At 44.5% G+C, this 25,344-nt stretch overlaps 2 protein-coding genes across 4 annotated transcripts in view; both read left to right on the top strand.

Moving 5' to 3' along the window:
- Nucleotides 1-8,495, top strand: part of sptb (spectrin, beta, erythrocytic) — a 42,167-nt gene extending 33,672 nt beyond the window's left edge. For both annotated transcript variants that reach the window (XM_031580010.2, XM_031580009.2), the window contains 11 exons: nt 601-751; nt 1,018-1,262; nt 1,582-1,720; nt 2,698-2,782; nt 3,052-3,248; nt 3,610-3,683; nt 3,851-3,914; nt 4,275-4,525; nt 5,351-5,524; nt 5,646-5,688; nt 5,887-8,495. In XM_031580010.2, coding sequence (XP_031435870.1) covers nt 601-751; nt 1,018-1,262; nt 1,582-1,720; nt 2,698-2,782; nt 3,052-3,248; nt 3,610-3,683; nt 3,851-3,914; nt 4,275-4,525; nt 5,351-5,524; nt 5,646-5,688; nt 5,887-6,078 — 1,615 coding nt within the window. In that variant the 3' untranslated portion in view covers nt 6,079-8,495. The remainder of the gene's footprint in view (nt 1-600; nt 752-1,017; nt 1,263-1,581; nt 1,721-2,697; nt 2,783-3,051; nt 3,249-3,609; nt 3,684-3,850; nt 3,915-4,274; nt 4,526-5,350; nt 5,525-5,645; nt 5,689-5,886) is intronic.
- Nucleotides 8,496-9,025: 530 nt separating this feature from the next.
- LOC105894930 (synaptosomal-associated protein 23) lies at nt 9,026-21,740 on the top strand. 2 transcript variants are annotated; one of them, XM_012821484.3, is made up of 8 exons: nt 9,026-9,171; nt 12,639-12,753; nt 14,160-14,201; nt 15,052-15,100; nt 18,025-18,142; nt 18,663-18,833; nt 20,580-20,724; nt 21,260-21,739. In XM_012821484.3, the coding sequence occupies exons 2-8, from the start codon at nt 12,697-12,699 to the stop codon at nt 21,317-21,319; spliced, it is 642 nt and encodes a 213-aa protein (XP_012676938.1). In that variant the 5' UTR covers nt 9,026-9,171; nt 12,639-12,696; the 3' UTR covers nt 21,320-21,739. The 2 variants fall into 2 exon arrangements, with proteins under 2 accessions (XP_012676938.1, XP_031435871.1); XM_031580011.2 differs by lacking the exon at nt 9,026-9,171 and adding an exon at nt 9,185-9,422 and having other exon boundaries at nt 21,260-21,740.
- The last annotated feature ends 3,604 nt before the right edge of the window (nt 21,741-25,344 follow it).

The raw sequence follows: 25,344 nt of genomic DNA, 5'->3' as shown, positions 1-25,344 counted from the left end.
TTATGTGGAGCTTCAATATTAATTTTACATCAAATTGTAATTTTCATGACTATATAAAATATACAATATAGAATATCTATAATATTTTGAAGATGCTCAAATGTGACACAAATATGGCTCTACACTCTGCAGGGAGAAATAAAATGACCATGTAATGAGATGTGTTTTAAAAGTGATACTACGGTTTATGAACAGTCAAAAAACTTAATGACATTATAGCTGTATAATAGCTGTGTCATTTACAGGTCATTATGTTTTACCTGTTGGCATTAGCTTTTAATGCTCACTCATCCTTTGTTTCCTAGCACATCCCTTGCCAAATCACATGGTTCCTCATAAGTGTAGATTAAGTTTAGTCCTTTTCAGTCTCTCAGAATATGGCTCAGAACTCTCCATGAACTAAAGTTCGAGGTGGCTTGGACCGCTGCAGGCAGAGCAGATTTGATATAGTCCAAATTATTATATTATATAATATTATATTATTATTATTATAAGTATTGCCTTGTAGGATGAACAGCCATTGTCAATATTTGAGTGACCTCATGTGCGTGTGTATGGATGACTGCCTGCTGTGTAATGTGTCGTGATGTTTGCTGTCAGGTACTTCTACGACGGTAAGGAGCTGGTGGGGCAGATCCACGAGAAACAGAACGAGCTTCCTGAGGACGTGGGAGAGGACTTCAGCAAGGCCGAGTCTTTCCACCGCATGCACGCTGCCTTTGAGAGGGACATCAGCACTTTGGGCAAACAGGTATACCCACAAGCCTCTCACTGCAGTCTCAAGCTAGGTTATACTGTAAGGTTATAGTCAAAGATGGACTGCTGCATCTAGTCATTCCAGCCATTTTCACTAAACTATAACTAAAATCATATCTGCAAGTGAATACCTTTTCTCTCAGGTTAACTAGATCTTAACTATTTTTAAATCCAGGAAATTAAAGTAACTAATTAAAGAGAATGATAATAATCCATCCCTCCCGTTCCTTCTCTGTTCCCCCCTTCACGCTCCCCCTCCAGGTCCAGCAGTTCCAGGAGACGGCCGCTCGGCTGCACGCCCAGTACGCTGGCGACCAGGCCACTGCCATCCAGGAGACGGAGAAGGAGGTGATGGAGGCCTGGAAGGGCCTGCTGGATGCCTGCGATGGCCGGCGGGCTCAGCTGGTGGACACGGCGGACAAGTTCCGCTTCTTCACCATGGTGAGAGACCTGATGGCCTGGATGGAGAGCATCATCCAGCAGATCGAGACCCAGGAGAAGCCCAGGTGAGAGAGAGAGAGAGGCTGGCCAGAGGGGCTGAGGATGGGGATGGAAATCTTAATGGTGGTCAGTTTGACGTAACAGACGGTGATTGTAATAATGACTGTGGCTGGTGACAGTTTTGGTGATAACACGAACAGTGTTGATACTCATCTGCATCGTCGATGGTCATACTTTAGATTTTTGATGAAGTTACTATTTAAAAAGGGAGCTCAGTGAAGCTGTGTCTAATAACATACTTTGTCTCTCTCTTTGACCCCTCCTCCTCCACCTCCTCCTTCTCCTCCTCCTCCTCCTCCTCTCTTCTCTTCTTGCTGCTATAAGTAACGTGTCCTCTGTGGAGCTCCTGATGAAGTACCACCAGGGAATCCGTTCTGAAATGGAAACTCGGGTGCCGAAGTTCACCGAGTGTGTCGACCATGGCCGGGCACTGCTAGCTCGCAGTCACCGCGACTCGGCTGAGGTGAGGTTTCAGAGTCGGGGTCAAAGGTCGGAATGTCAAAAGAAGTTTTAGAGTGCTGTAGTCTTTCAATCTAAGAAACTCAATGTCATCACTAACCCTACTGTAGCCCCTGTAGTTATATTAAAACTGAGGAAGCTTTCCACTTTAATGACAAATTCAGTTTAGTGGCATAATGAACATACTGGACAAAAAGTACATGTCATGCCACCAGAATTTATTCGAGAATGCAATTGTCATGGGAAACGAGTGAGTAAAGAGGTAAAATATTACCAATGCCATTAATGCAGGTCTCATTAAAAACCGAAAGCAGAGCGTTATAAAAGCAGAACTGTTGAGAAGCTCTGGAACGGATGTGGCCCAGGTCTGGCATTGAGCGATCAGCGCTACAGTCAGCCGTCTCTGGCGGGGGTGGGGCACTGCATTCCCTCTCTAATTCCTGTCACGTCAGTCCGTGTGCTGCTGGAATAGTTCGTTTAAAAACAGAAAGTTCCATGAGCCCTCACACCCAATCCCCTCCTACTCACACACACACACACACACACACACACACACACACACACACACACACACACACACACTCACACACACAAACACACACACACACAAACACACACACACACACACTCACACACACACACACACACACACACACACACACACACACACACACACACACACACTCACACACACAAACACACACACACACACACACACACACACACACACACACACACACACACACACACACACACACACACACACACACACACACACACACACACACACACACACACACACACACACCACCCCCCCTGCTCTTGGCTATTTCGGAACTCTAGCTGGCTGCCATCCCCACATTGTCCACTCGTGATTGGGAAGGTCATGTCACCCGCGGCCACACGGCCTCGGTGTGGCTGCCACTCCCTCTCCGCCCTCCTTTAATCCGCACGCTTTAAGCCGCCCGCTTCTCCTTTCAGATCAAAGAGAAGCTGCTCCAGATGGTGGAGAAGAAGAAGGAGATGATGCTCAAGTGGGACGACCGATGGGATTGGCTCAGATTATGTGAGATCAGCGCTTTTTAATCCCGTCCACAAAACATGTGCATGCACAGGCTCTCTCTTATCACAAAACTCAATCACATACAGAAGCTCTTTAATATTGAATCACACACACACACACACAGACAGACAATCCTTTGCACACACACACGGAGACCATACCCTGGTACTCCTATACACACACACACACACACACACACACACACACACACACTGAGACCTGTTTCCTGGCCCCCATGGCTCATGTGCTGTTGTGTGTTGAATGTCCCCCAGTGCTGGAGGTGTGCCAGTTTGCCCGTGACGCGTCGGTGGCGGAGGCCTGGCTGGTGGCCCAGGAGCCCTACGTGGCCAGCAGAGACCTGGGCCACAACGTGGATGAGGTGGAGAAGCTCCTCAAGAGACATGAGGCCTTCGAGAAGTCCACCGCTGCCTGGGAGGAGCGCTTCTCAGCCCTGGAGCGCCTCACCACAGTAAGGAGATTCTCTCTGCGTGTGTGTGTGTGTGTGTGTGTGTGTGTGTGTGTGTGTGTGTGTGTGTGTGTGTGTGTGTGTATGTGTGTGTGTGTGTGTGTGTGTGTGTGTGTGTGTGTATGTGTGTATGACACAGAGAAAGAGAGAATACATCTGCTGTCTGAAATGCATTGAATAGAATAGAAGGTTAGTATGTGTGTGTTAGTAAACATGAAGTGTACTGTCTGAACTGTATAAAAACTTGCAGTGTAAAGATTAAATATTTGTGTGTGTGTGTCTGAGAGTCAGCGAGAGTACTTGTGCATTGTGTGAAATATTTATTGGTAACAGGCTGGCCTCTTTGTCTCTCTCCCTCTGTCAGCTTGAATTGTTGGAAATTAGGCAGCTGCAACAGGAGATGCAACAGTACAGGACAGACGATGAGAAGGAAAGCAGGTAACTCTCTCTCTCTCTCTCTCTCTCTCTCTCTCTCTCTCTCTCTCTCTCTCTCTCTCTCTCTCTCTCTCTATCTCTTTCACAAACATAGACCCACACACACACACACGGAAACGCCAAGAGCAACATGTATTACTCTCCTTGTTAACTGGGTACCCCCTCTGCAGGAGAGAAGACACAGGATTTGTTGAGGACTCCTCCATGCTTTATACAACAGAAGAGCAGTCAATGGTAAGATGTGTTAGTGCACCTTTTCTCTAGCTCTGAATGCTGTAATGTCCTGGTATGACCGTGACAGTGATGCTGCTACACTTTACAGTGACAACATTAGAAGAAAAAAATATTTTATTTCGTCATTAAAAAATTAGAAATGTTATCAAGCATTTGAATTACATAAAATTAACTATCTATCTTATGTGTATGTATGCATATTTTGTGTGTGTGTGTGTGTGTTTGTGTGTGTGTGTGTGTGTGTGTGTGTGTGTGTGTGCGTGTGTGTGCGTGTGTGTGCGTGTGTGTGTGTGTGTGCGTGTGTGTTCGTGCATGCGTGCGTGTGTTCGTGTGTGTGTGTGTGTGTGTGTGTGTTTATAGTCAGCGGCAGTGGACCCCACCTCAGGTCACACAGAGGGCACCGTGGGGGACTCAACAGTGCCCATGGTGTCAGAGATGCAGGAGAGCGGCTCCATCGAGCTCGACCCCTCCCTGTGTGGCCCGGCCGACAGAGAGCCCGAGAAGGCCCAGACGCTGCCCGCCGAACCACCCAGAACACAGGCCGCCATGATAGAGGGCACCCTGACACGCAAGCATGAGCTGGAGCCAGCGGGCAAGAAGGCTTCTAACAGGTCCGTTTCTGGGGTGCAGGCTCCTACACGCTCCCAGTCTTGTTGTTGTGAATCTGCTTTTTTGTTGCCACTGTTTTATGTCATGGTACAGGTCATCCAATTTGATAGAATCTAATGAGCACGCCAAACTTGAAGAACGGACCGGAAGACGCAGTCAGGATTTCTGGAGTTTATTTCAGCGTGGAGACTCCCTCTGAGTGTGTTGCTCAGAGAATGGCCTACCTGACTGTATGAATATGTTGCCTTTTATACCATTCAGTCAGGTAGAATACAGGGGTGGTGGTATTAAGACCACACCCTATAGATAATAGCAGGGAGTGGAGACAGTGGGGTGGGGGTGAGAACAGAGGACAAAGGGTGAAAGGGGGGGGGGGGGGTTGTTGATAGCAGGAAGGAGGCTATCGTGGGGGGAAGGGGTTCAGATGCTAACGATTCAGGTCTCAGTGAGACAGACAGAGTACACATCCAGGGGTATGAGTTACAGAATCAGATGATACAAAATAACAGAAGAGCAAAATTCGGTTCCATCAGTCCCCCATATGAGCATTTCTATGCTCACACAAGAATTACCATGTAACAACCAATTAGAACTGGAAAACATCAATATACGGCATCAAATTCATCACGGCTGCAAAAGAAGGAAAATAAACTAATGTGACATATGACATATTTGTTTTATTTAGGAAGTTTATGAAAGGTGCTTAGAACATTTAGTTTCAGACTGGATATTCGTAAATTCTAATTTCTTTTTCGTGAATCAGAAATATTCTTTCATTCATTAATTTATTTATTAATTTGCCCTTGCTTTCACCGCTCTTCCTCCAGGTCCTGGAACAACCTGTATTGTGTGCTGAAACCAGGACAGCTCTCCTTTTACAAAGACGCCAAGAGCTTTGGTCACGGTGTCACATACCATGGTGAAGACCCCTTGGTGCTCAGCAATTCTTCCTGTGAGGTTCTGAGCAACTACAAGAAGAAGAAACAGGTCTTCAAGCTACGGTATGAGGCCTTTGTGGCCAGCAGAAAGATGTCGGCGTGATATTCTGTTTGTGTGCCAACGATTTGACATTTGCCTTTCCCGTGCTTCCTCTCTTACCTTCTTACTTCCTGTATTGTGCAGGCTGGGAGATGGCAGCGAGTATCTGTTCCAGTGCAAAGATGAGGTAAGTTCACCCAGCCACCCACCCATCAGTGAGATCAATCAACAGCCCATTCAATCAACTTCACTGCTTCATAACATGTGTCTTTCATAATAACCTTCAACATCTAAGAACAGAACCTTGAAGGGAGGTCCGAAGGCTTCTTTGAGTGCTCCTTAAACTCCTGTCCATCTCTGCTCCCTCTGTTCCCGTCCGCTGCAGGATGAGCTCCAGAGATGGACGCAGAATCTGGAGACGGCCACCATGCACCCGATGGAGGAAGAGACCCCCGGGCCCTCAGGGGCCTCCAGGGCCCGCAGTCTGCCCCCACCGTCCTCATCCACCATCCCCGAGGCCTCCTCCGCCAAGAAGGACAAGGAGAAGAGGTTTAGCCTGTTCACCAAGAAGAAGTGAGCGAGCGAGTGAGCGAGAGATAGGGTGGCCACTGATACAGACACAGATATAGCACCAGAGTATAAGGTGCTTTCTGGCCAGGGAGTAAGAGCGCTGGAATATATTATCATATTCAGTGGAGTATGAGATGATTTTTCCTCTTTGTCTATCTATATTTTATTTTTACATTATAATGATTTGTAAGGTTTATCCGTATTTGGTAATATTCCTGATATTTCAGTAACGATGCAACACTGCTGCCTGTATTTAAGCCTGTCATCACACATTTCTTTGTTTGTTTGTTTTATTTTTAGTTTTTTTCTTCGCTTGTTTGACTGTTTATTTTGTTTTGTTTCGTCTTGGACACAACCCAAATTCACTTTGTCACCAAGTATAGTACAAGTGCACAGGAATGCTCTGCTCACTCTCTTTCAACCAAAGATTATTTGTAATATTTTCTTTTTTTCTTTTTCTTTTCTCTTCTTCTTCTTGGGCATGTTTTGAGTATATACTTGTAACCTTGTATTTTAAAGCCTTGTCAAAGAGTGGTGTTTCTTAATCTGCCTTATAATCCACAAAGAAATGGTTGTGAAAAGTAATACTGTGCTTCTCTGCATCCAGAGTGCTTGAGCTCCTACTTGATCATCATTGACTCTCTATTGGGCTAGGATATAGAAGGTGTAGTCTTTTCAATTCTGTTTCGCCAACAGGTGATGTTGTGAGTGTTATTCACTGTACAGTACTGTATAGTCAAAAAGCACAACAAGAACACCTAATACGCAGGCAGGTATGCAGTACAGCCACTGAAAGCATACAGTATGTTCATGTCTGTTTGCGCTCTCAAGTGTAGGCGACAGGGGAACAAGAATCTTACCAGGAATTACACAGATTATATGTTTTCCAAATGTTGAGATTTACGATGAACAATATGTTAGCTATAGAAACAAGCTTTGACACAGTAATACTAAATGTGTTGTACAAAAGCTAGAATTATAACCGAATTGTTCTCAAGAACTTTGTATTAAACTTTGCATATCATGCATATACCTATGTTTTTTTTTTTTATCTAACCAAATGCATGACTGAGTTTATTACCTGGTATGAATATGGTGCTATGATCTGGTAATATGTCCACCTTGAAATCTCAGGCTTGTCTGTTAGCCTCTTGAAAGGACCTGATGCCGTCCTGCACATCTGGCAGCAAACCCATGCACGGGTGTCCAACTCTCTCACATCCAGTACATACCACTCCGACTACACTGCGTCTGGGAACAGGAACACAGTCAGCTGAAAGACAGGAAAAACAGAGGAAGCTAAAGACAGACGGAAGAGAGTCAGAAATCAGGACAAGCTAAGATGGCCCCCGTGGGTCAGTTTTGTGAGTGAGCTGCTGTTCCATACCAGCTGCACACGGTGGCCTGGACACGGAAAGAATGTGACTTGAAAATGAATGTAGAGGGAGAGACAGGAAGTGATGCGAAGGGTAATCAGGATGTTGCTGCAAGGTGCCAAAGATAGATAGAAAGAGAAAGATGTACTTAGAAAACTCTCTCAGAAAAAAATAGGGTCCTTTTGTGGACTGTTTTATTCCGTTACTGGTAAGCTCATACAGATGACTAGATACGTTAATTACTAATATCTTTATGAATACCATACAATTACAGAAGTTTGTAATCAACATTAGGAACATTTATACCCAAGATGAAAAGTTAAAAGATATATTTTTTTCTAGTCGATATCTTTTCTCATCCATTTTCAAGCCCCCTAATAACTTCAGACCATCTCACACCACATATTCCAAACATGTCCATTGCCCAAGGTTCTAATTTTCCTGAACTTTCTCTTCCTTTTATTCTGTCTTCCTTTACATCAGTCAGCATGCATGAACTGGACAGTATTTGATGCAAACCAGTGTGAGGAAACAAGTAGTATCTGTGTGTCTACCTGGTTGACTCTTGACTGACTAGCTTTCTGACATGGTTAAGACAGAGGATGGAGTGGGCTCATTTTGAAAAAAATATCGTCCAGGAAATTCCTGAGATATTAAAGTCAATTGAATGCAGAGTCTGTAAGGGCAAACCCAATAGATCACCTCTTTTGCTTACCTGAAGTAAGCCGATTGGTCTGTGTGTTTAACCATGGGGTTCATTAAGAAAGACATAACAAGTCTTCATATGCAGTCATCTCATTTTTTTTATCATATTCACTCAATTTACTCTCAATGCCGCTTTAAATTTCTGTAAAGTATTATTCAGGACAAATCATCCATTGTATGTGTTTATTCTCACCTCAATTTGTTTCATTATTTTCATCAGCATTTTCTACTCTGAAGCCATGTTTTTAATATAAAAAAGAGATGCTGAAAGCACGGGGTCATAGTACAGGGGGGAAACAAGTCCTAGGAATTATCTAATAAACCTTTCAACCTGGAGAAGAAACAAGCCTCTTTATTATGATGGTCACATTTTTGTGTGTGTGTGTGTGTGTGTGTGTGTGTGTGTGTGTGTGTGTGTGTGTGTGTGTGTGTGTGTGTGTGTGTGTGTGTGTGTGTGTGTGTGTGTGTGTGTGTGTGTGTGTGTGTGAGTGTGTGTGTGTGAGAGAGAGAGAGAGAGACCCTCCAGGGGATGGCTGTGCAGAAAGACATCATGTACAGTAATAGAAGTTGGATTCCATTTATTTGATCAAAATAGGCCAGAAGTCACTCACACCCATGTAAGGTTCTCTTCATACAGGTTTGTGGTCTAAAACATAGTTGGCAGGCATATTACCTGTGTAGCTTGTGAATCTAACTTAAACATATCTAAATTGTATAGACACTCCCATCAATTGATTTACATTTCTGTAATTTATTTCTTCTCGATATTAAATTATGCTCTCAGACACTGGACCACAAAGCTAGTTTGCGGGGTTTATAGACTGCCGGTGCCTTGGTCTTTCATTTCCAGAACACTAGGTGACGTTAAAGTGCCACAAGTTACCCTTTGCAACAACGCCACAACGAAGAAGAGGAAGTTAAAGCTGGTTGTCTGGAGGAATTTTAGGAACTATTTCAGATCACGCAGATAGTTGTCGGAGAGCCTCGGAAGGAATTTTAACTTGGAGTCATTGATTGCTGTAAGTAGTGTCTGGACAACTATCTTCCGTCTTGCTGACCAATAATTCCACAAATCGAAAAAGGATTGGCAGTTTTATTCAAAGGAGGAAACCAAGTTTGCGAGCGAGCTAGCTAAGAAGCTAACATGCACTAAGAGGTGGTTTGTCAGCGCAAAAAAAACAATTTAGCCGACGCTAGCAGGCTAGCTGGCGAGTACATAGGCAAGTATAATATCTGGACAACTTTCGGAGAAGATGAGTGCAGTTAAACAGTAAGTCGGGATATTTTCTGTGAATAGGGAGCTGTACTAAACAAACTACTACTCTTTGGTGCGTGGGACATTAACGTAATCAAGGTAACCATTTAACTTCTTCAAATGTACGCCAATGTGATTCTACCTTCTGATGGTAAGGTTAAATGTTGTAGCTGTTAACACTTTAAGTTACACTAAAATGCTGTAAGGTTAAGTTTCTGTTTACTAATATTAGGTGCGGGACAGGTTTGGTCTTAAACCGGTGGTGGCTTTTTCTCAGTCCCTGAGACCTGTTAAACTAATTGACAAATGAAACAGATAAAAGAAAATATAAAGTCAGTTAGCTCGAGCAATTGAGCTCAAATTGGTAAAACAGGTAGCGTTGAGGAAGTAGGCAGCTGTCACGTTAGCGCTCATACTATTAATTTGTAACGAATGCGTCGTGACCGGTCATGTGGTCGGTCTGAATTCAGCATGTTAGAAAATGTTTTATGACGAGAGTTGTCATCTCATGACCTGCTTGACACACTCATATAGCCTATTACCTGTAATTAAACAGTTACCCATCAGCTGTTGCATAGCTTTACTTTAACAGTGTTTCTACATTTGGGCAGTTAAACATTTTCAATTTCATTTCATCAATTAGTTCAACTTTAATATTTTATTGGTGAAAGATTGTTTTATTTGACCAGAGGTCTTGTTATTATATAAGTAAAAAGTAGGCTGTAAACTCATCACCAAATAGGTTCGTTGTCAGGCTACTGTACCGTAAAAGCACTGCAATACATAATTTGACCAGTAGTTGGTTGTTTAGGGTCCTTGCTGTCGTCGTCGTCCCCCCCCCCCCGGGAGCCATTAAATTGGCCAATTTGTATGGTATGTTCGAGGCTACAAGAGATTGGTTGTTCAGTAAGGAAGGAAAGGAGGGCGGCTGGGATAGAGAGTGACAACAGGTGACTGTTGACTGTAAGGGCTTTGTTTTTCCAGATCCAGGAGAACAGGTTTGGGTGGAAAGGCTGGAAGTGAGTGTTGGCATCTGTCTGAGTGTGTATCAGTGACTCGGGATGGGAGGTGTTCTTTGTGGTAGGCCGACTGTGTTACAGTCATGACCTGTAACGCAATTTTCTTTCTAAGCCGGATGTGTGGTCTGTGCGTTCTGTGCGTTCTAGTTAGGGTTGCAAGGGCAGTGAATGAGGGAGGAGTGCACACTGTCGGTCAAGGCCATTGCAAAACCAGAAAAGGTCACGTGAAGCAGTTGAGAACAGAGGAGAGAGAGAGAGAGAGAGAGTGCAGTGCAATGGCAGGATATGGAGCTAGAGCAGGGGTTTTCAACTGGTTTTGTCCCAGGGACCACCATTCTGACTATAAAGTAATTTGCGGCCCACTGATGTGCCTGGACCCCTGGTTGAAAACCCCTGAGCTAGAGGAATAACTGAAATGGAAAATGTCATATATCTAGTCTCTCTAGATCTCTTTAATGTTGTCATGTGTTTGACATCTTTAAGGGAAATGACAACACATCTTAAAGATGTCAGTAAATGTCTTTTCAGGTGGCAGGAACCATTGTCAGAGATTTTCATCAAACTAAAATACTCAAAATATTTTGTTAACATAATCTGTCGCTTCATCAAAATTTCTGAGGTCTGACATGTGGATGACCTCTTTAGACACGATGGTTCTGGTGAAGTGAAGTGTTTAAAAATCTGTTGCTGCAGGCGCACACAGCGTAGAGGAAAAGCTTGTGACTAGTTCAGATGTCACACTTCAAGTCTCCTCTCTTGTTTGTGGCGTTTACTCTCACACTCTCTCACACACACACACACACACACTCACACTCACACTCACACTCACACTCTCTCACACACACACACTCACACTCTCACACACACACACACACACATACACACACTCTCACACACACCGCGGCCCTCGCCCTCCTCTTCTCACTTGTTACTCTCTCTGTCACCGTTGCAGACATATGACAACTTCCTTATCTTATCTCATTGTCACTGTGTGCGTGTATGTGTATGAGTCTGTGTGTGCATGCACAAGTTCGAGTGTGTTCTGGTCCCTGTTGATAGCATAAGTGTGTGACCCCTGTGGACAAAAGTATAATGGAACATGTGTGTGTGTGTGTGAGAGAGAGAGAGAGAAAGCGTATGTGTGTCGGTACATTTCCTCTGCCTGGTCACATTCCTGGTCCGTGAGTATGCCAGTACCCTGTCCTGTGAGCTGGCCCTCATCTTGACATCACTTCCTCATGTTTGGGCTGCTTAAAACTCTTTCCTCATCATTTCCCCTCATCTTGCAGCGAGGAGGTTTATCTCTACTCTGCTGGTTTGTACCTCTGCCAAGGCGGTTATGTGTTCTGTTCACTTTATTAGTCTGTGCGTCACTCCGTCAGCAGGGTTACATCCAAAAAAAATGGCGGCCTGATTTCCATGAAACCTGGTGGAGGGGTAGAGCGTGGCCCATTTAAAGAACCCAGGACATTATGGAGCAGATCCAGGAGTTTAGTGTGACTTTCTTTTAACATCGCGAGATGGGGCCTACAGGCCTTGGCAGAGGTCTGCGCTCTCTGAGTGCCCCGTCTAGTTTGTCTCTCTTGTGGTTTTGGTGGGCTGCCGAGGCTGAAACAGGCTGTAGCTTGTTGGGTGAGGAGGAAGAACTGCAAGGCAACCTTGAGTAGACGAAACAGAGAGAGTGTTCCGATAAAGACGAGACACAAGATAGTCAAAATGGCTGCATGGTAAGGGACTATTCTTCATGAGTGCAACCTGAATGTGGAAATCGAGCCTTTCAGAGCTTTGAGAGAATCTTTTCCACCAGTCAGTTGAGTAGAAGTCATATGACAGCCTGGAAGATGTGCTGAACCTTTTCTGTCCTGCTGGGTTTTTAAATTCTGCAGATTCTGACGGACTTGACGGTAAAGCAGAAGAATATGATTAGTCTGTCACCCTGGCGATCTGTTTCCTCTGAGCACGGTAGGAAGGGCGTCCAGTTCAGTTGAATGAGAAACAGATAGAGGGTAGAACATGTTGGGTGCCCACAGGGTTGGGTTTAGTGCCCACAGACGACCAACTGTCTGCTAGCCAAGGTTGTTTTGCAGTTCAACTCCGTCCTGTCAAAGTGATGTTTGCCCGCCCTGAGGCCTGATCAGTAAATCGTCTGGGCAATGTTTTCCTACTGTATATGACCTTTCAACTTTGACCTCCTGACTGTGACCCTCCTCAGGCCCCAGAGCCACGAGCTTAGCGTCCCGGGACGAGCCGCCAACGTAGACAGCACCAAGATGGCCGACATGACCGTGGAGGAGATGACCATCAAGGCCAACCAAGTGACCGATGAGGTAGGTTGGCCCGTCCGCCGGTCTCCATGGAGATGAAGTTGGGGGGGGGGATTCCTGTGCGTTTCCTTAGGCTCTTGGCCTCTGCACAGTTCTCATGCTCATCCCCTCATCATACTTGTCTTAAGCAGACAACAGTTCCATATCTATCTAACTTTATTTGTCCTTTAATTGAGTGTTACTTTTTCTAATTCTCGTTGTTGTGGTTGTTGTTGCTGTTGTTATTATTGTTATTATTATTTGAGAACTGAGTTATAAGCTGAAAAGTTGAAAACCTCCTAAAAACAACATACTAAAACTTGCAAGTTCACATTTAATGAAAGGTCGGTGGAAGCAGTGAAGAGAAGCTGGGCAGTGTTGTTACGACGCTGAACCATTTAACTCTGTTCTTTGGCATCTTGTGCTTGTACTCACCTTTTAGAGTGAATTAAGTCTTTTCTTTTCTTGTCTTCCCCTGTTTAATTCTCCCTCTTTTCTCTCTAACACTAATCTATGCTCTTTTCTTCTTTTGACTTTTTCCCTCCCTCTCTTTCTCTCTCCTCTCTCCCTCTCTCTCTCTCTCTCTCTCTCTCTCTTTCTCTCTCTCCTGCTTCTTAATGGACTGGGCTTTAGAAGAGCATGATGGGTAACATGTGTGTGTTGTTCTGCATAACACTGCGTCACCACACGGGTAAACACACACACACACACACACACCGAACATAGGTTTTATGTAATGTACGCCAGCGGAGTTGTGCTATGTTGTCTATTTATTTTATTCTTATTCAAATTTGTATTAATTTATTGTTGATGTTTATGTATATAGATACTTGATTCCTATTCCTACTACCTTGCTGCTATGACAACTGAATTACCCTCACGGGATTAATAAAAGTTTATCTTATCTTATCTTATCTTACACACACACACAAACTCACACACTGTGAGGAGTTTCTTGACACCGCTGAGTAAACACATCTGCTGAGTCTTAAAGTATGACACATCACACACAATATAATGCAGTAAATACACAGCTCTTAAACTCCCCGTGACGTAAGTATCATTGTAATGCCCACTACAAATAGCCCTCACAGCTGGCAGACGGCTGACTTTACTGCTATTATCTCTTGCTTGATCATTTCCTTTGACTTTCGTGTTTGTCTGTGCCCCTATGCATGTGTCTGTATCTGTGCTTAGTATGTAGTTAAAGGCAATGGCATGGAGCGCTTTCCCTCCCTGTATGTGCTCTGTTACACACACACACACACACACACACACACACACACACACACACACACACACATGTATGTGCTCTGTGACACCTACACCCACACACACACACACACACTTGTATGTGCTCTGTGACACACAGAGCCCTGGTTTGAGCTGTGATTGACATGCCTCACCCCCACCCCTCGTTTGTCTTGCAGTCGCTGGAGAGCACCAGACGCATGCTGCAGCTGGCGGAGGAGGTAAGGCCTGCATGCATGCATGCATGCGTGTTGTCACGGTGACGGGGACCACTGTAGCCACAGTTGGCCAACTGGACTCATTCAGAAATAATGGCTGTGACTGTCATCAGGGAACACATTGACAATTGTCATTGCCGTCATTTGTAGCGTCAAAATAAAGGCGTCAGGGCTTTTTAAAGTGTTGGACATTCAGTCTTCCAGACCACCAGTATAAAACAGTAAACTAAGGACACTCCAGAGGCTGTTCTATAAACATGGACTTTGGCACCTGGCTGTCTGTGCAGCGACTCCAAACGCATGGCCACCACACTGGAATTCAGCCAGGAAGAATGGCTTTGCCAAATACAATAGAAAATGGGGGGGCTTATGTTGTGGATTGTCAGATGTTAAAGGTTCAATGTGGGGGGTATAATATATAATAATAATAATATACAATTTTGAATATAATTCTAATGGAGCAGTACATGTTCCAGTGTTCCTGTTCAATGTATGATTGATCTTGATCTCCCTTTCATTGGTTTCATGCGTGTATTTACGCTGTTTCTGGGAAAAGGAAATGGCCTGGAACTGTATGAGCAGAATGCACAGAGAAGCACATGGTCCAGGGACACTGTATTTGGTTCTAGCTTGTAGGAATTCATTTTCAAGTCAAACAGAAACTATTTATTGCACCTTTTAAGTGTTTAAAAGAAAGATGGTTGTAAATGTTTTAAGATAAGTTATTATGTTTATGTTAAATCTACAGAGTCTGAACTTCACGTTGATCATGTTTAATGGCTGATGTCAACTCCCTACTGCTTTTTTTTCTTCCTTTCTTTTGAATCTCACCTCTCTGTGGTCTTGTTTTCAGAGCAAAGAGACCGGTGTCAAGACCATGGACATGCTGGACCAGCAAGGGGGTGAGTGAACACACCAAGTGTATCCCCAACAGCGCAACCCGTTTTGCATACACTATATATACACACTGTTGGATTTGCATTCCGCTGTCAGGTTCCAACGAGGCGTATGTGCAAACCCATTGAGTGAGGATGAGACCTCAGCGTTGTGCCCATTGGGTGAGGATGAGACGCCAGCGTTGTGCCCATTGAGTGATGATGAGATCTCAGCGTTGTGCCCATTGAGAGCGTTGTGCCCATTGAGTGAGAATGAGACCTCAGCGTTGTGCCCATTGAGTGAGGATGAGACCTCAGCGTCGTGCCCATTGAGTGACCTCAGCGTTGTGCCCATTGAGTGAGGATGAGATCTCAGCGTTGTGCCCATTGAGTGAGGATGAGATCTCAGCGTCGTGCCCATTGAGTCAGGATGAGACCTCAGCGTTGTGCCCATTGAGTGAGGATGAGACCTCAGCGTTGTGCCCATGATGAGACCTCAGCGTTGTGCCCATGATGAGACCTCAGCGTTGTGCCCATTGAGTGAGGATGAGACCTCAGCGTTGTGCCCATTGAGTGAGGATGAGACCTCAGCGTTGTGCCCATTGAGTGAGGATGAGACCTCAGCGTTGTGCCCATTGAGTGACATCAGCGTTGTGCCCATTGAGTGAGAATGAGACCTCAGCGTTGTGCCCATTGAGTGAGGATGAGACCTCAGCGTTGTGCCCATTGAGTGAGGATGAGACCTCAGCGTTGTGCTCAGAGTCTCAACATGCACAGACTCGGACGCTCAGTTTCCAAAAGAGAACTGTATGGAGTCCAATGTATTTGGGCTGAACCGGACCTCTGTACGAGCGTCAAACAGGCGTGTTTCACACACTAAGCTCTCGTCTATACACATTTGCCCCTTGTTTCACTTGAGCACATCTCCCAGTGCTCTGGTAAAACATAGAAGATTTTTAATAAACACATATGGCCAGATTTCAAAAGCACTGTCTGTAGCACTGTCAGCATTCATCGCTAAATATGTACAAAAGCGATGAAATGCTGCGGCAATATTTAGGAAATGTCCCCTATTTCTCCATGTGAGATTGTCCTAGAACAATGGCATGCCCCAGCAGTGTGTGTGTGTGTGTGTGTGTGTGTGTGCCGAGGACACACATCCTGTCTGCCTTCCGTCTCCGTTCGCCGGGGCTGAAAATGAATAGGTTGACCTCACTCTTTGTGTGATACATGACCATACAAATCATAGTTGGTAATAAAATCCCTTATGCTCTCCTGACCTTTGGTCTAGCACTTACCTAACCATTGTGCCCTGTTCATGTAAAATAATCAGCTTCGGATCCTTAACCCTGTCTTTGAACCGGTCTGTTCAAACATAAATTCTGCAAGTGTATTTTTAAATCAATAACTGTAGCCTTGAAAACAAATTGTACGGAGTACATACAGTGGGGAAAATAAGTATTTGAACCCCTGCCGAATTCGCAAGTTTGGCCACTTGCAAAGAAATGTGTGATCTATAATTGTAATGGTAGGTGTATTTTAACAGTGAGAAATAGAATATCAACAAACAAATCCAGAAAACTGCATTTTATAACATTTATGACTTTATTTGTATTTGATGCAGAAAATAAGTATTTGAACCCCCAAGCAAACAGCAAGAATTCTGGCTCCCAATGACCAGTTATGTGCCCAAGAAGCACACAGATTAGTCCTCATTAGGCCTAACAAGGTACACCTGATCTCAACTGGTGACGTGTATAAAATAAACCTGTCCAAAGAATCATACTTCACACCTTTAACCTCACCACCATGGGCAAGACCAAAGAGTTGACCTAGGACGTCAGAGATAAGATTGTAGACCTGCACAAGGCTGGAATGGGTTACAAAACCATCGGCAAGCAGACAACTATTGGTGCGATTATTCGTAAATGGAAGCAACACCAAACAACTGTCAATCGCTCTCGTTCTGGGGCTCCATGCAAGATATCCCACTCGTGTGGTATCGGTGATCATCCGAAAGGTGCAGAATAACCCCAGAACTACACAGGGGGAGCTTGTGAATGATCTCAAGGCAGCTGGGACCACAGTCACAAACCATTGGCAACACACTACGCCGTAATGGTTTGAAGTACTGCAGAACTCGCAAGGTCCCCCTGCTCAAGGAAGCACATGTACAGGGCCGTCTGAAGTTTGCCAATGAACACTTGAATGATTCTAAGGAGGATTGGGAGACAGGATGTAGTCAGATGAGACCAAAATCAAGCTCTTTGGCATCAACTCGACTTGCCGCGTTTGGAGGGGGAAGAATGCTGAATATGACACCATCCCCACCGTCAAGCATGGAGGTGGAAACATTATGCTTTGGGGCTGTTTCTCTGCCAAGGGTACAGGACGACTCCACTGCATCGAGGGGACTATGGATGGGGCCATGTAACGTGGAATATTGGGCTTGAACCTCATTCCTTCATTCCCTCCCATTGAAAACGCAACCTTAAGGATTTGGAGAGGATCTGCAAAGAGGAGTGGACCAAAATCCCTCCTGAGATGTGTGTAAACCTGGTGACCAACTACAAGAAAAGTCTGACGTCTGTGCTTGCCAGCAAGGGTTATTCCACTAAGTACTAAGTCATGTTTTGCTAGGGGTTCAAATACTTACTTAAGTCATAAATGTTATAAAATGCAGTTTTCTGGATTTAATTTTTTATATTCTGTTTCTCACTGTTAAAATACACCTACTATTACAATTATAGATCACACATTTCTTTGCAAGTGGCCAAACTTGCGAATTCGGCAGGGGTTCAAATACTTTTTTCCCCACTGTATACCTGCATAAATGGAAAGGGAAAAACTATTGAACACTGAGGAACACCACAAAATATAACAAATAACACAATTTCTTATTTATTTATTTATTTGAATGATAAGGCTCTCTGTCCCTTGCTCTCTTTCAGAACAATTGAGACGGGTGGATCAGGGGATGGACAAGATCAACGAGGACATGCGGCAGGCTGAGAAGAATCTGACCGACCTCAACAAGTGCTGTGGGATGTGTGTGTGTCCCTGCGACCAGTAAGTGACCAACAAGTGCTGTGGTCTGTGTGTGTGTCCCTGCGACCAGTAAGTGACCTCAACAAGTGCTGTGGTCTGTGTGTGTGTCTCTGCGACCAGTAAGTGGCCCAAAGACACACTCAAATGAGCTAACGGCACTCTGAGATTCTTTTGAATGAAGAGTGCGTTACAAATCAAATGCATTATTATTATTATTATCATTATTATCATTAATAATGTCATCAGTCATCAATGTCATCATTAGGAACCCTAATTGAAGATAAATATGCTTTGTTATGAACATGTGAATGCACAGAAGCCAGATCTCTTAACATAATTTCCTATATTGTTTTCCTGTTTCATTTTTTCATCTTTTTGTGCATTAGGAAATGATCTCTCGGTTCTTTTATCACTTTTACTGCCTTGCAGAGTGTTACTATGCGCAGTTGCACAAAATGCATCTCTTTCAGTGTGTATGTCTTCGGTGAGAGTGCTGTGTGAGTTGATTTTGGGTTTCACATGAATGATTCTGTCCACACAGGGTGAAGTCTATTGAGCATGACTCGAAGTACAAGCGCACGTGGGGCGTTGGCCGCGACGCCAATGGTGTGGACCCTGGCGAGGGAGGCGTGGTCACCAACCAGCCCCCCGGCCAGCGCAACGGGCAGGTGGGCACGACGGTGGTCGTGGCATCAGGAGGCTACATCACAAGGTGGGGGAAGCCAGATGGCTGTTGATCCGTGTGCTTACAAGCCTATTGATTAAACTGGACCGAACAGAAAAGGTTTTCTTTCAAGGATTCGTTTTGGTGTCTCACTATGGGGAACGCCCCCTGCATGTATTCCTCAGAAACCTTTATGCCAATAATCCAGCCCTTTTGGGTGGCAGATATCATGCTTGTGTCTGAAGGTAGATCCCGCCCTACTGTGTAACAGGGCGACACAGCATCATCGGGTCATCCAAAAACCTCTTCTCGCTTCACACCAGAAGCTATTCTCGACTTCCCGACTCTTGGCCGAACGTTCAAATTAACTGTCAACGGATGATATTTCTCGAGCCAGGGAGAAAGGCAAATGACCTCCGGCTTCACCATAGCCCAGGTAGGGTTGAACTAGATGGCTTGTCTCCAAACGACGGCAATACTTGTTAGCTCGACGGGTAACTCTAAACTATCCAAAGTTTAAACTGTTGAAGCTAGGTCACCACATCTCGCTTCTTCAAGCTACACCTTGTGTCTCCATTTAGCACAGCTGCTAGATGGCTGCAGCAATGCTGAGCCCACTGCCGCCGTTAAGCAGTGCTGCTGTGGAAACGGGAACAGCCAGCACAAGCACACACAGGGACTGCTCCCCTGTGCCCCAAACCACGGGTTTCGCCAGTGATGTAATTCTAGAATCGGTTCATGTGAGCACTGCACGCGGTTTATGCTGAAAAGCCTAAAACCGCAGACTAGCACGGCAAGCTATTCTACCTGTCTGAGAGCTTCTCGTGTCAGCCAACGCAAGCACAACTAACATTCCTCAAGCGGCGATGATTACTGAGCCGCCCGCCACAGCTTCTCAGTCCTGGAGTGAGCAGCTGGATGCCTGCGCCCCTCTACGCTCTCTCCCTTGTTCAGAAGAGGAGTTGGAGGGAGGCGAGGACGGAGGAGTGTCGGACTTTGTCCTTCCTTATGAGGAGGAGGATTTCGACAACTCCTCGTTCCTACCCTTTCCCAAACGGTCATTACCCCTAACATAGGTCAGATGCCCGAGGCAGAGGCACAATCCTCTCCACTCCCCAGTATGGACCTGCAGGATGTGTGCAAACACGCTGCGGACAAGCTGGACATTCCATGGTCGACTGCTTTTTCAGTATAGCATGACAGGGATGTGGGGAAACTTTTATTCAGTATTGTCGTTCCGACAGGATTTAACTGAAAGGGGAAGAACCTTTTTTTTCAACTGTTAAGGTGTGATATCTGCATGCCATGTTGGTTTTGAGGGACAATCAGTGGGCCAACACCTACTAGTGTGCCGTTTCATAAAGGGCTCGCACCGCGCACTCCTGTTTTCAAAGCTGCTTTCCCCATCAAGGGACCCGTCCGTGGCGCTGGACGCTATCTGGGTTCCACATTAAATAGGAGGCCAGGGGTCTACCCTCAGACACAAGCGTCATGACTGCCAGCCAGTAGGGCTGCCGTATTGGTATGAAGGCTTGTAAGGACTGCGTGGAGGGGGTGTATCCCATAGTGAGACACCTCACTCATGCTATCAGAGACCTGGGGTCACGAGAGAAACCCTTTAAGTTTTTTGTGGTGATGATCATCAGTGTGACTCATCAATATCCGAAAGTTGAACTTTTTGAATGCATTGTACATTGGGGTCATAGTTCATAGTTCAAGTCTCATCCGTCAGCTTCCATCTTCCACCTATGAAAGAAGAGCAAGTGAGTAAGCTCTTGTTCTTGCTGTTGTCAGGGTAACAGATGATGCTCGAGAGGATGAGATGGAGGAGAACCTGACTGCGGTGGGAGGCATCCTGGGGAACCTGAAGAACATGGCCATCGACATGGGCAACGAGATCGAGAAGCAGAACAAAACCATCGACAACATCACCGACAAGGTCAGCACAACCTTAGTCTCTGTTAGAATGCTTTCTCTGAATTCCCATAGCTTTGTCAGCCTTTCCTTTTTTTTTTTTTAAACATCCATATATTATTTAGTGTTTCTATAGTGTTCTTCTGCTTCCTCAATCACAACCAGCACTTTGAGCAACCTGCTTGGGCCCCGATGATTGCTGCTTGCGGTGGCCATTTACTCACTGCCATGTGGTACATCTAGTTGATAGTTGTCCGTATCAGTGCCTGCAGTATTGCAACGCCTTAAACACACACTTATACAAAGACCATTCTAATTTACTTAGCCTATAAGTGAATTTATCAGCAAAAATAGTATTTAAATGGAAAAAAAAAAAACCGTTTAGGTCTATTTTCTTACTTTTGCTTACCACATTGTATGTTAAGTAAGTTTTCACTACTGTTTGTCATAATTGTTGATGTCACTGTCCCTTGTTTTAAGTTATATGACTAATTAAGTGTGCGTAATTGTAAAAATAGTTGTGACACTTACCATATCGTCCTGCATCTCCCCTCCCTCAGGCTGAAATGAACAAAGTTCGCATTGATGAGGCCAACCACAGAGCCAACAAGCTCCTGTAGAGGACCCATCTTTCTCAGGGAACCCGCTTCCAGTTCGCCGACCTCAACCAGCCTGCCCCATTGGAGCTGAACTAACTTATATGCCCAAACAGACCCCCCTTTAGACTTCCTTTAGGCTATGTCAAACAACCTGCCCTTCAGGTAACCTTGCCTTCTCTTGATCGTGCCCCATTGGAGCTCCCCATTGGTGCCCTTTCCCTAAACCTAAATTTGCACCAGTGCTACTGCCCCAGTGCTACTGCCCCAGCAGACCTCCCTGAGAGGATTTGGCCCTCCAGTCTTGCCCCCAGACCATCCTGCCCCTCTGGAGCTGCCCACGGTGGTAAGCACCATGCAGCCTGCCGTAAAAAAGCCCACCGCAAAACCAACCCTCCTCCTCCACCCCCCGTCAGTCTCAGGTGGGCTCCACCGCAACCAACCCTCCTCCTCCCCCCCCCCCCCTCCTCCACCCCCCGTCAGTCTCAGGTGGGCTCCACCGCAACCAACCCTCCTCCTCCCCCCGTCAGTCTCAGGTGGGATCCAGTGAGCCCAGTCTCTCAAGCCCTTCCGCTGCTGTCCTGCGCGCCTTGTGAAGGCTGCTCTGCTCTTCTCTTCTCCTCTCTTCTCCTGGCCTCTGTCTTATGAACGCCAGGCTACTGAGGACCTACCAATGCCCCTCGAGTCATTCAGCTGTACTGAGATCGGTGCATGTGTGCACAAGGACTCAAGACGAGAAGGAACTGAGGTTTCCTCTTCCTCTTCCAAATTTGTTTTGTTTTGTTTGTTTGTTCCTCTTGAATACTTACATTTCCTCCACCAACATTTTCCAATCTCTCACTCGTTTTCCCATCTCTTTTTCCCCTTGCCTGTGTGAACCACCCCCTCGTTGGTGTTCTGCCCTGTGTGCCTTGCCCTATTCTCATATATCCCCAAAAGGGAAAGGTTTTAAAAAGAAAAAAAGAGTATTGATGTTTAAGTGTACTTAAAAGCAAGCCGGAACACTTTTACATCAAAAAATATATACCTTGCACAATTAGGACCTTTTTTTTAAGAGCCATCTGTGCCTATTTTTTCAGCCCTCTTCTATAAACATATGTTAACCCTCTCTCTCACACACACACACCATCACACACTCACACACACACAGCGATAAACACACACTTTGCCTCTTGTACAATCAAGACACCTCACCCCATCCTCTAATATGGAATTGTACAGGATACAGTCGTCCCATTCTACTCAAGCTTTCTACATCTCTGCTGTTCAGTGTGGTGTCCCTGTGATGTTTAGCTGGAGGTGAACGCCTGCCTGTAATTTCTGTTCTTGGCCCCTTTGTCCTGTAGTCTGCATGTACATTATGGGTTCTGTTTCCATCCTGTGACAGACATGCATCTCGGCCAAAGATCTGTAATGAGGAAGTCCTACCTTTTCTGTTTGTTTCCTGTTGTTGTTTTTGTTTTGTTTGTTTTTATTTGGTAAATCATGGTATGGTCTCTCATGATTATCATGAATGTCTTGTAATTACATTTCTTTGTTTTGTTTTGTATCTGATTGTATAATTTTGAGATGGTGTGTACCTATTTAATAATTCTTATGGAGCAGCGATGAATTTAAAGTGAATTTTTTTCTTTTTTTAAACCTCTGTACACATATAGGTCATTTAGAGGAGAGCTCAGTGGATATCAGAGAAGCCTTATCGTATGTGAGTGAAAAAATGTGTACAGTTTATCGAATGGTGTGTCTACCTTAAATTGAACTAAAACTTCGATTAAATCTCCACCTTCAAAAATCATACCGGTGAACTGAAACCATCATGAATATATATATATGATATAACTCTTAATAAAGTCAAAATTTCTGATTTGACCAAGTTTGTTTCATTTTATTTCATGTTTTATTTCATTTTAGTAATCATCACATTGTTTCTACCTGAGATGCATTTGCAAATGGTTTCCATGTTGGCATTACTGAGACATTTTGCAACAGTAATGCAATTGTGTAATATTAAAAGCGTTACATTCCCCTAACTGCTATTGACTTGTGCAAGCACATAGCGTTCACATTGATTGAACTAGAAACTAGAAATCCATCACCAGTTCTGGTGCCACCACCTTTTTATCTTTCGCACAGACCGTCTCTAATAAGGTCACGTCTGGACAGAACGGTTTAATATTATTCACCAGCAGAGGACGCTGTGTTCCATATGAACGCAGGTCAAGCTGGGAGTTGCAGGACTGGAACTTCGACTAGCAGTTCTTGTATGAGGAGGTAAGTAGGACCATAGACATATGTAATATATATATATGAGTAGGACGGCAATTAAAAATCCCCGTTGACACAATGACATGTCAGTTTACATACAGCCATTGTACATTAAAGTCTCAGTACTTTTTTTTCCAGATTGTAGAAAAAACATGGGTTGAATCAATTCCCTTTTTCTTTTCTTTTTTTGCATGTCCTGTAATTTGTCTTGGAACTGCTTGGTACACTGTGACCATGTCACTGAGCTGCTTATTTAATTTATTGGTGGTTAAGCCGTCTGATATTTTCATGCTGAACGCGTTTGTTTTTTTTATTTATTTTCTGGGAATGTTGACGCCTTATACATTATTAGCCTTATTTATATTATACGTGCGTATTACTCATTTTAATATGCAAGGGAAACGACTATAAAGTTGCTTTCGATACTGCCAGTGTACTGTTCACACAAGCTGTCATGTCCCATGCCACGCACGCACCTCCATTGGAGCGCTAATAGAATTTATAGGGCAAAATTGCCCCAATACAGCTTAAGTGCAGATATGATTAGAATTCCACGCGGGCTGTTCGCTCAGAATCCTCTAACAATTAGGTTTTCATTTAAGCCTGAGAAGCAGGTTCATCAGAAACTTGCCTTGCTCATTGGCAGTGTGACAAACCCTGTTAAAAAAAATAAGACAAGAAAACCTGAAGGCATTGTGTAATTATTCATCTGTTTCAAAATGACCAATTTCCCTGATGATTTAGCAGTACGGTGACCAACTGACCAGCATATTTCCAAAGTATCAGCCACAGTTTTCAATTGAATATGTGTGAACTCGGTTACATTCTTTAATTACTGTTTGACACAGCAGCGTATGTGGCTTCTGAATGGTAGCTCCTACATATTTCCTCCAGACTTAACACGATAAGTGTGTTGCCAGGACAACTCTTGGGTCAAATTGGGGTTTTGAGATGTCTGACATGGGACCATCCTCGTCAACTTCCTTGGTCAAGCCTACAGCGCAGGGGTCCCTTTAATTCCCCACAAAGTTTCACTTGGTTTGTAGCCTACTTTCTTAGAGTTTTTCCTCTGTTGTAAGGTCTCTCTATAGGCAAACGTTAACGGGGATTCCGTCACTTTCAGAATCCATCTTTTTCTTCTTGCTCCTTAGGTCACGGACATAGTTATAGCGTGAAAGAGATTGGTCCTCTTGAGAGAGACAAAAAAACTGTACGTAGCCAACACTTAAGTTTCATTTTACATAGGTCCAAGAAATCATGACTACTGAATAAACCGAAATATCCTCTCAGATGCTGCCACAGCAGAGTTGATTTTCCGCTGAGTAGGGCGATATTTTGGAAAGGGATGGAAAGAGTGAGCCCTCTGTCAGAGAGAGAGAGAGAGAGAGAGAAGGAGGAGTCCAGGGTGGTTTTTGCCTTGTTTCATTCTCCTCCCTCGCTGGCAGTGTTATGCCGTTACTGGAGATGAGGAATCAAGGGTTAAGCTGTCTACCCCTCACCCAAGTCTAAATACTGAATATTCAGGATCATTTGTACACGTGGAAGTGAACATCTAGGTTGACCTGTAGGGTGAATATTTAAACACGGTTTGTTGAGTAGTAAACATGGTTTGTTCAGTAGCTGTATTCATCAAAAATCTGTGTTACTATTTACTGAACAGTATTACGATTAAGAAGAAACGAACAGTATCGATTGAGCAAAGCCTTGAATTAGTCGCTAAAATGTAGGCTTTTACGAAATATCTGTAGCCTAACCTGTAACATCTTTAGCCTGTTTTAAAAAGG

The sequence above is a fragment of the Clupea harengus genome, chromosome 14, assembly GCF_900700415.2.
Source record: "Clupea harengus chromosome 14, Ch_v2.0.2, whole genome shotgun sequence".
NCBI classification, from domain to species: domain Eukaryota; kingdom Metazoa; phylum Chordata; class Actinopteri; order Clupeiformes; family Clupeidae; genus Clupea; species Clupea harengus.
Note: the sequence above shows the minus strand (reverse complement) of the source record. Positions and strands in the feature narration are given on the sequence as shown.

Bases quoted from the DNA above. Each gene is read 5' to 3' on its own strand.
- LOC105894930 (XM_031580011.2), top strand. The intron at 12,754-14,159 runs GTAGGTTGGCCC...TTTGTCTTGCAG, and splicing joins CCAACCAAGTGACCGATGAG to TCGCTGGAGAGCACCAGACG. The intron at 18,834-20,579 runs GTGGGGGAAGCC...TGCTGTTGTCAG, and splicing joins TCAGGAGGCTACATCACAAG to GGTAACAGATGATGCTCGAG.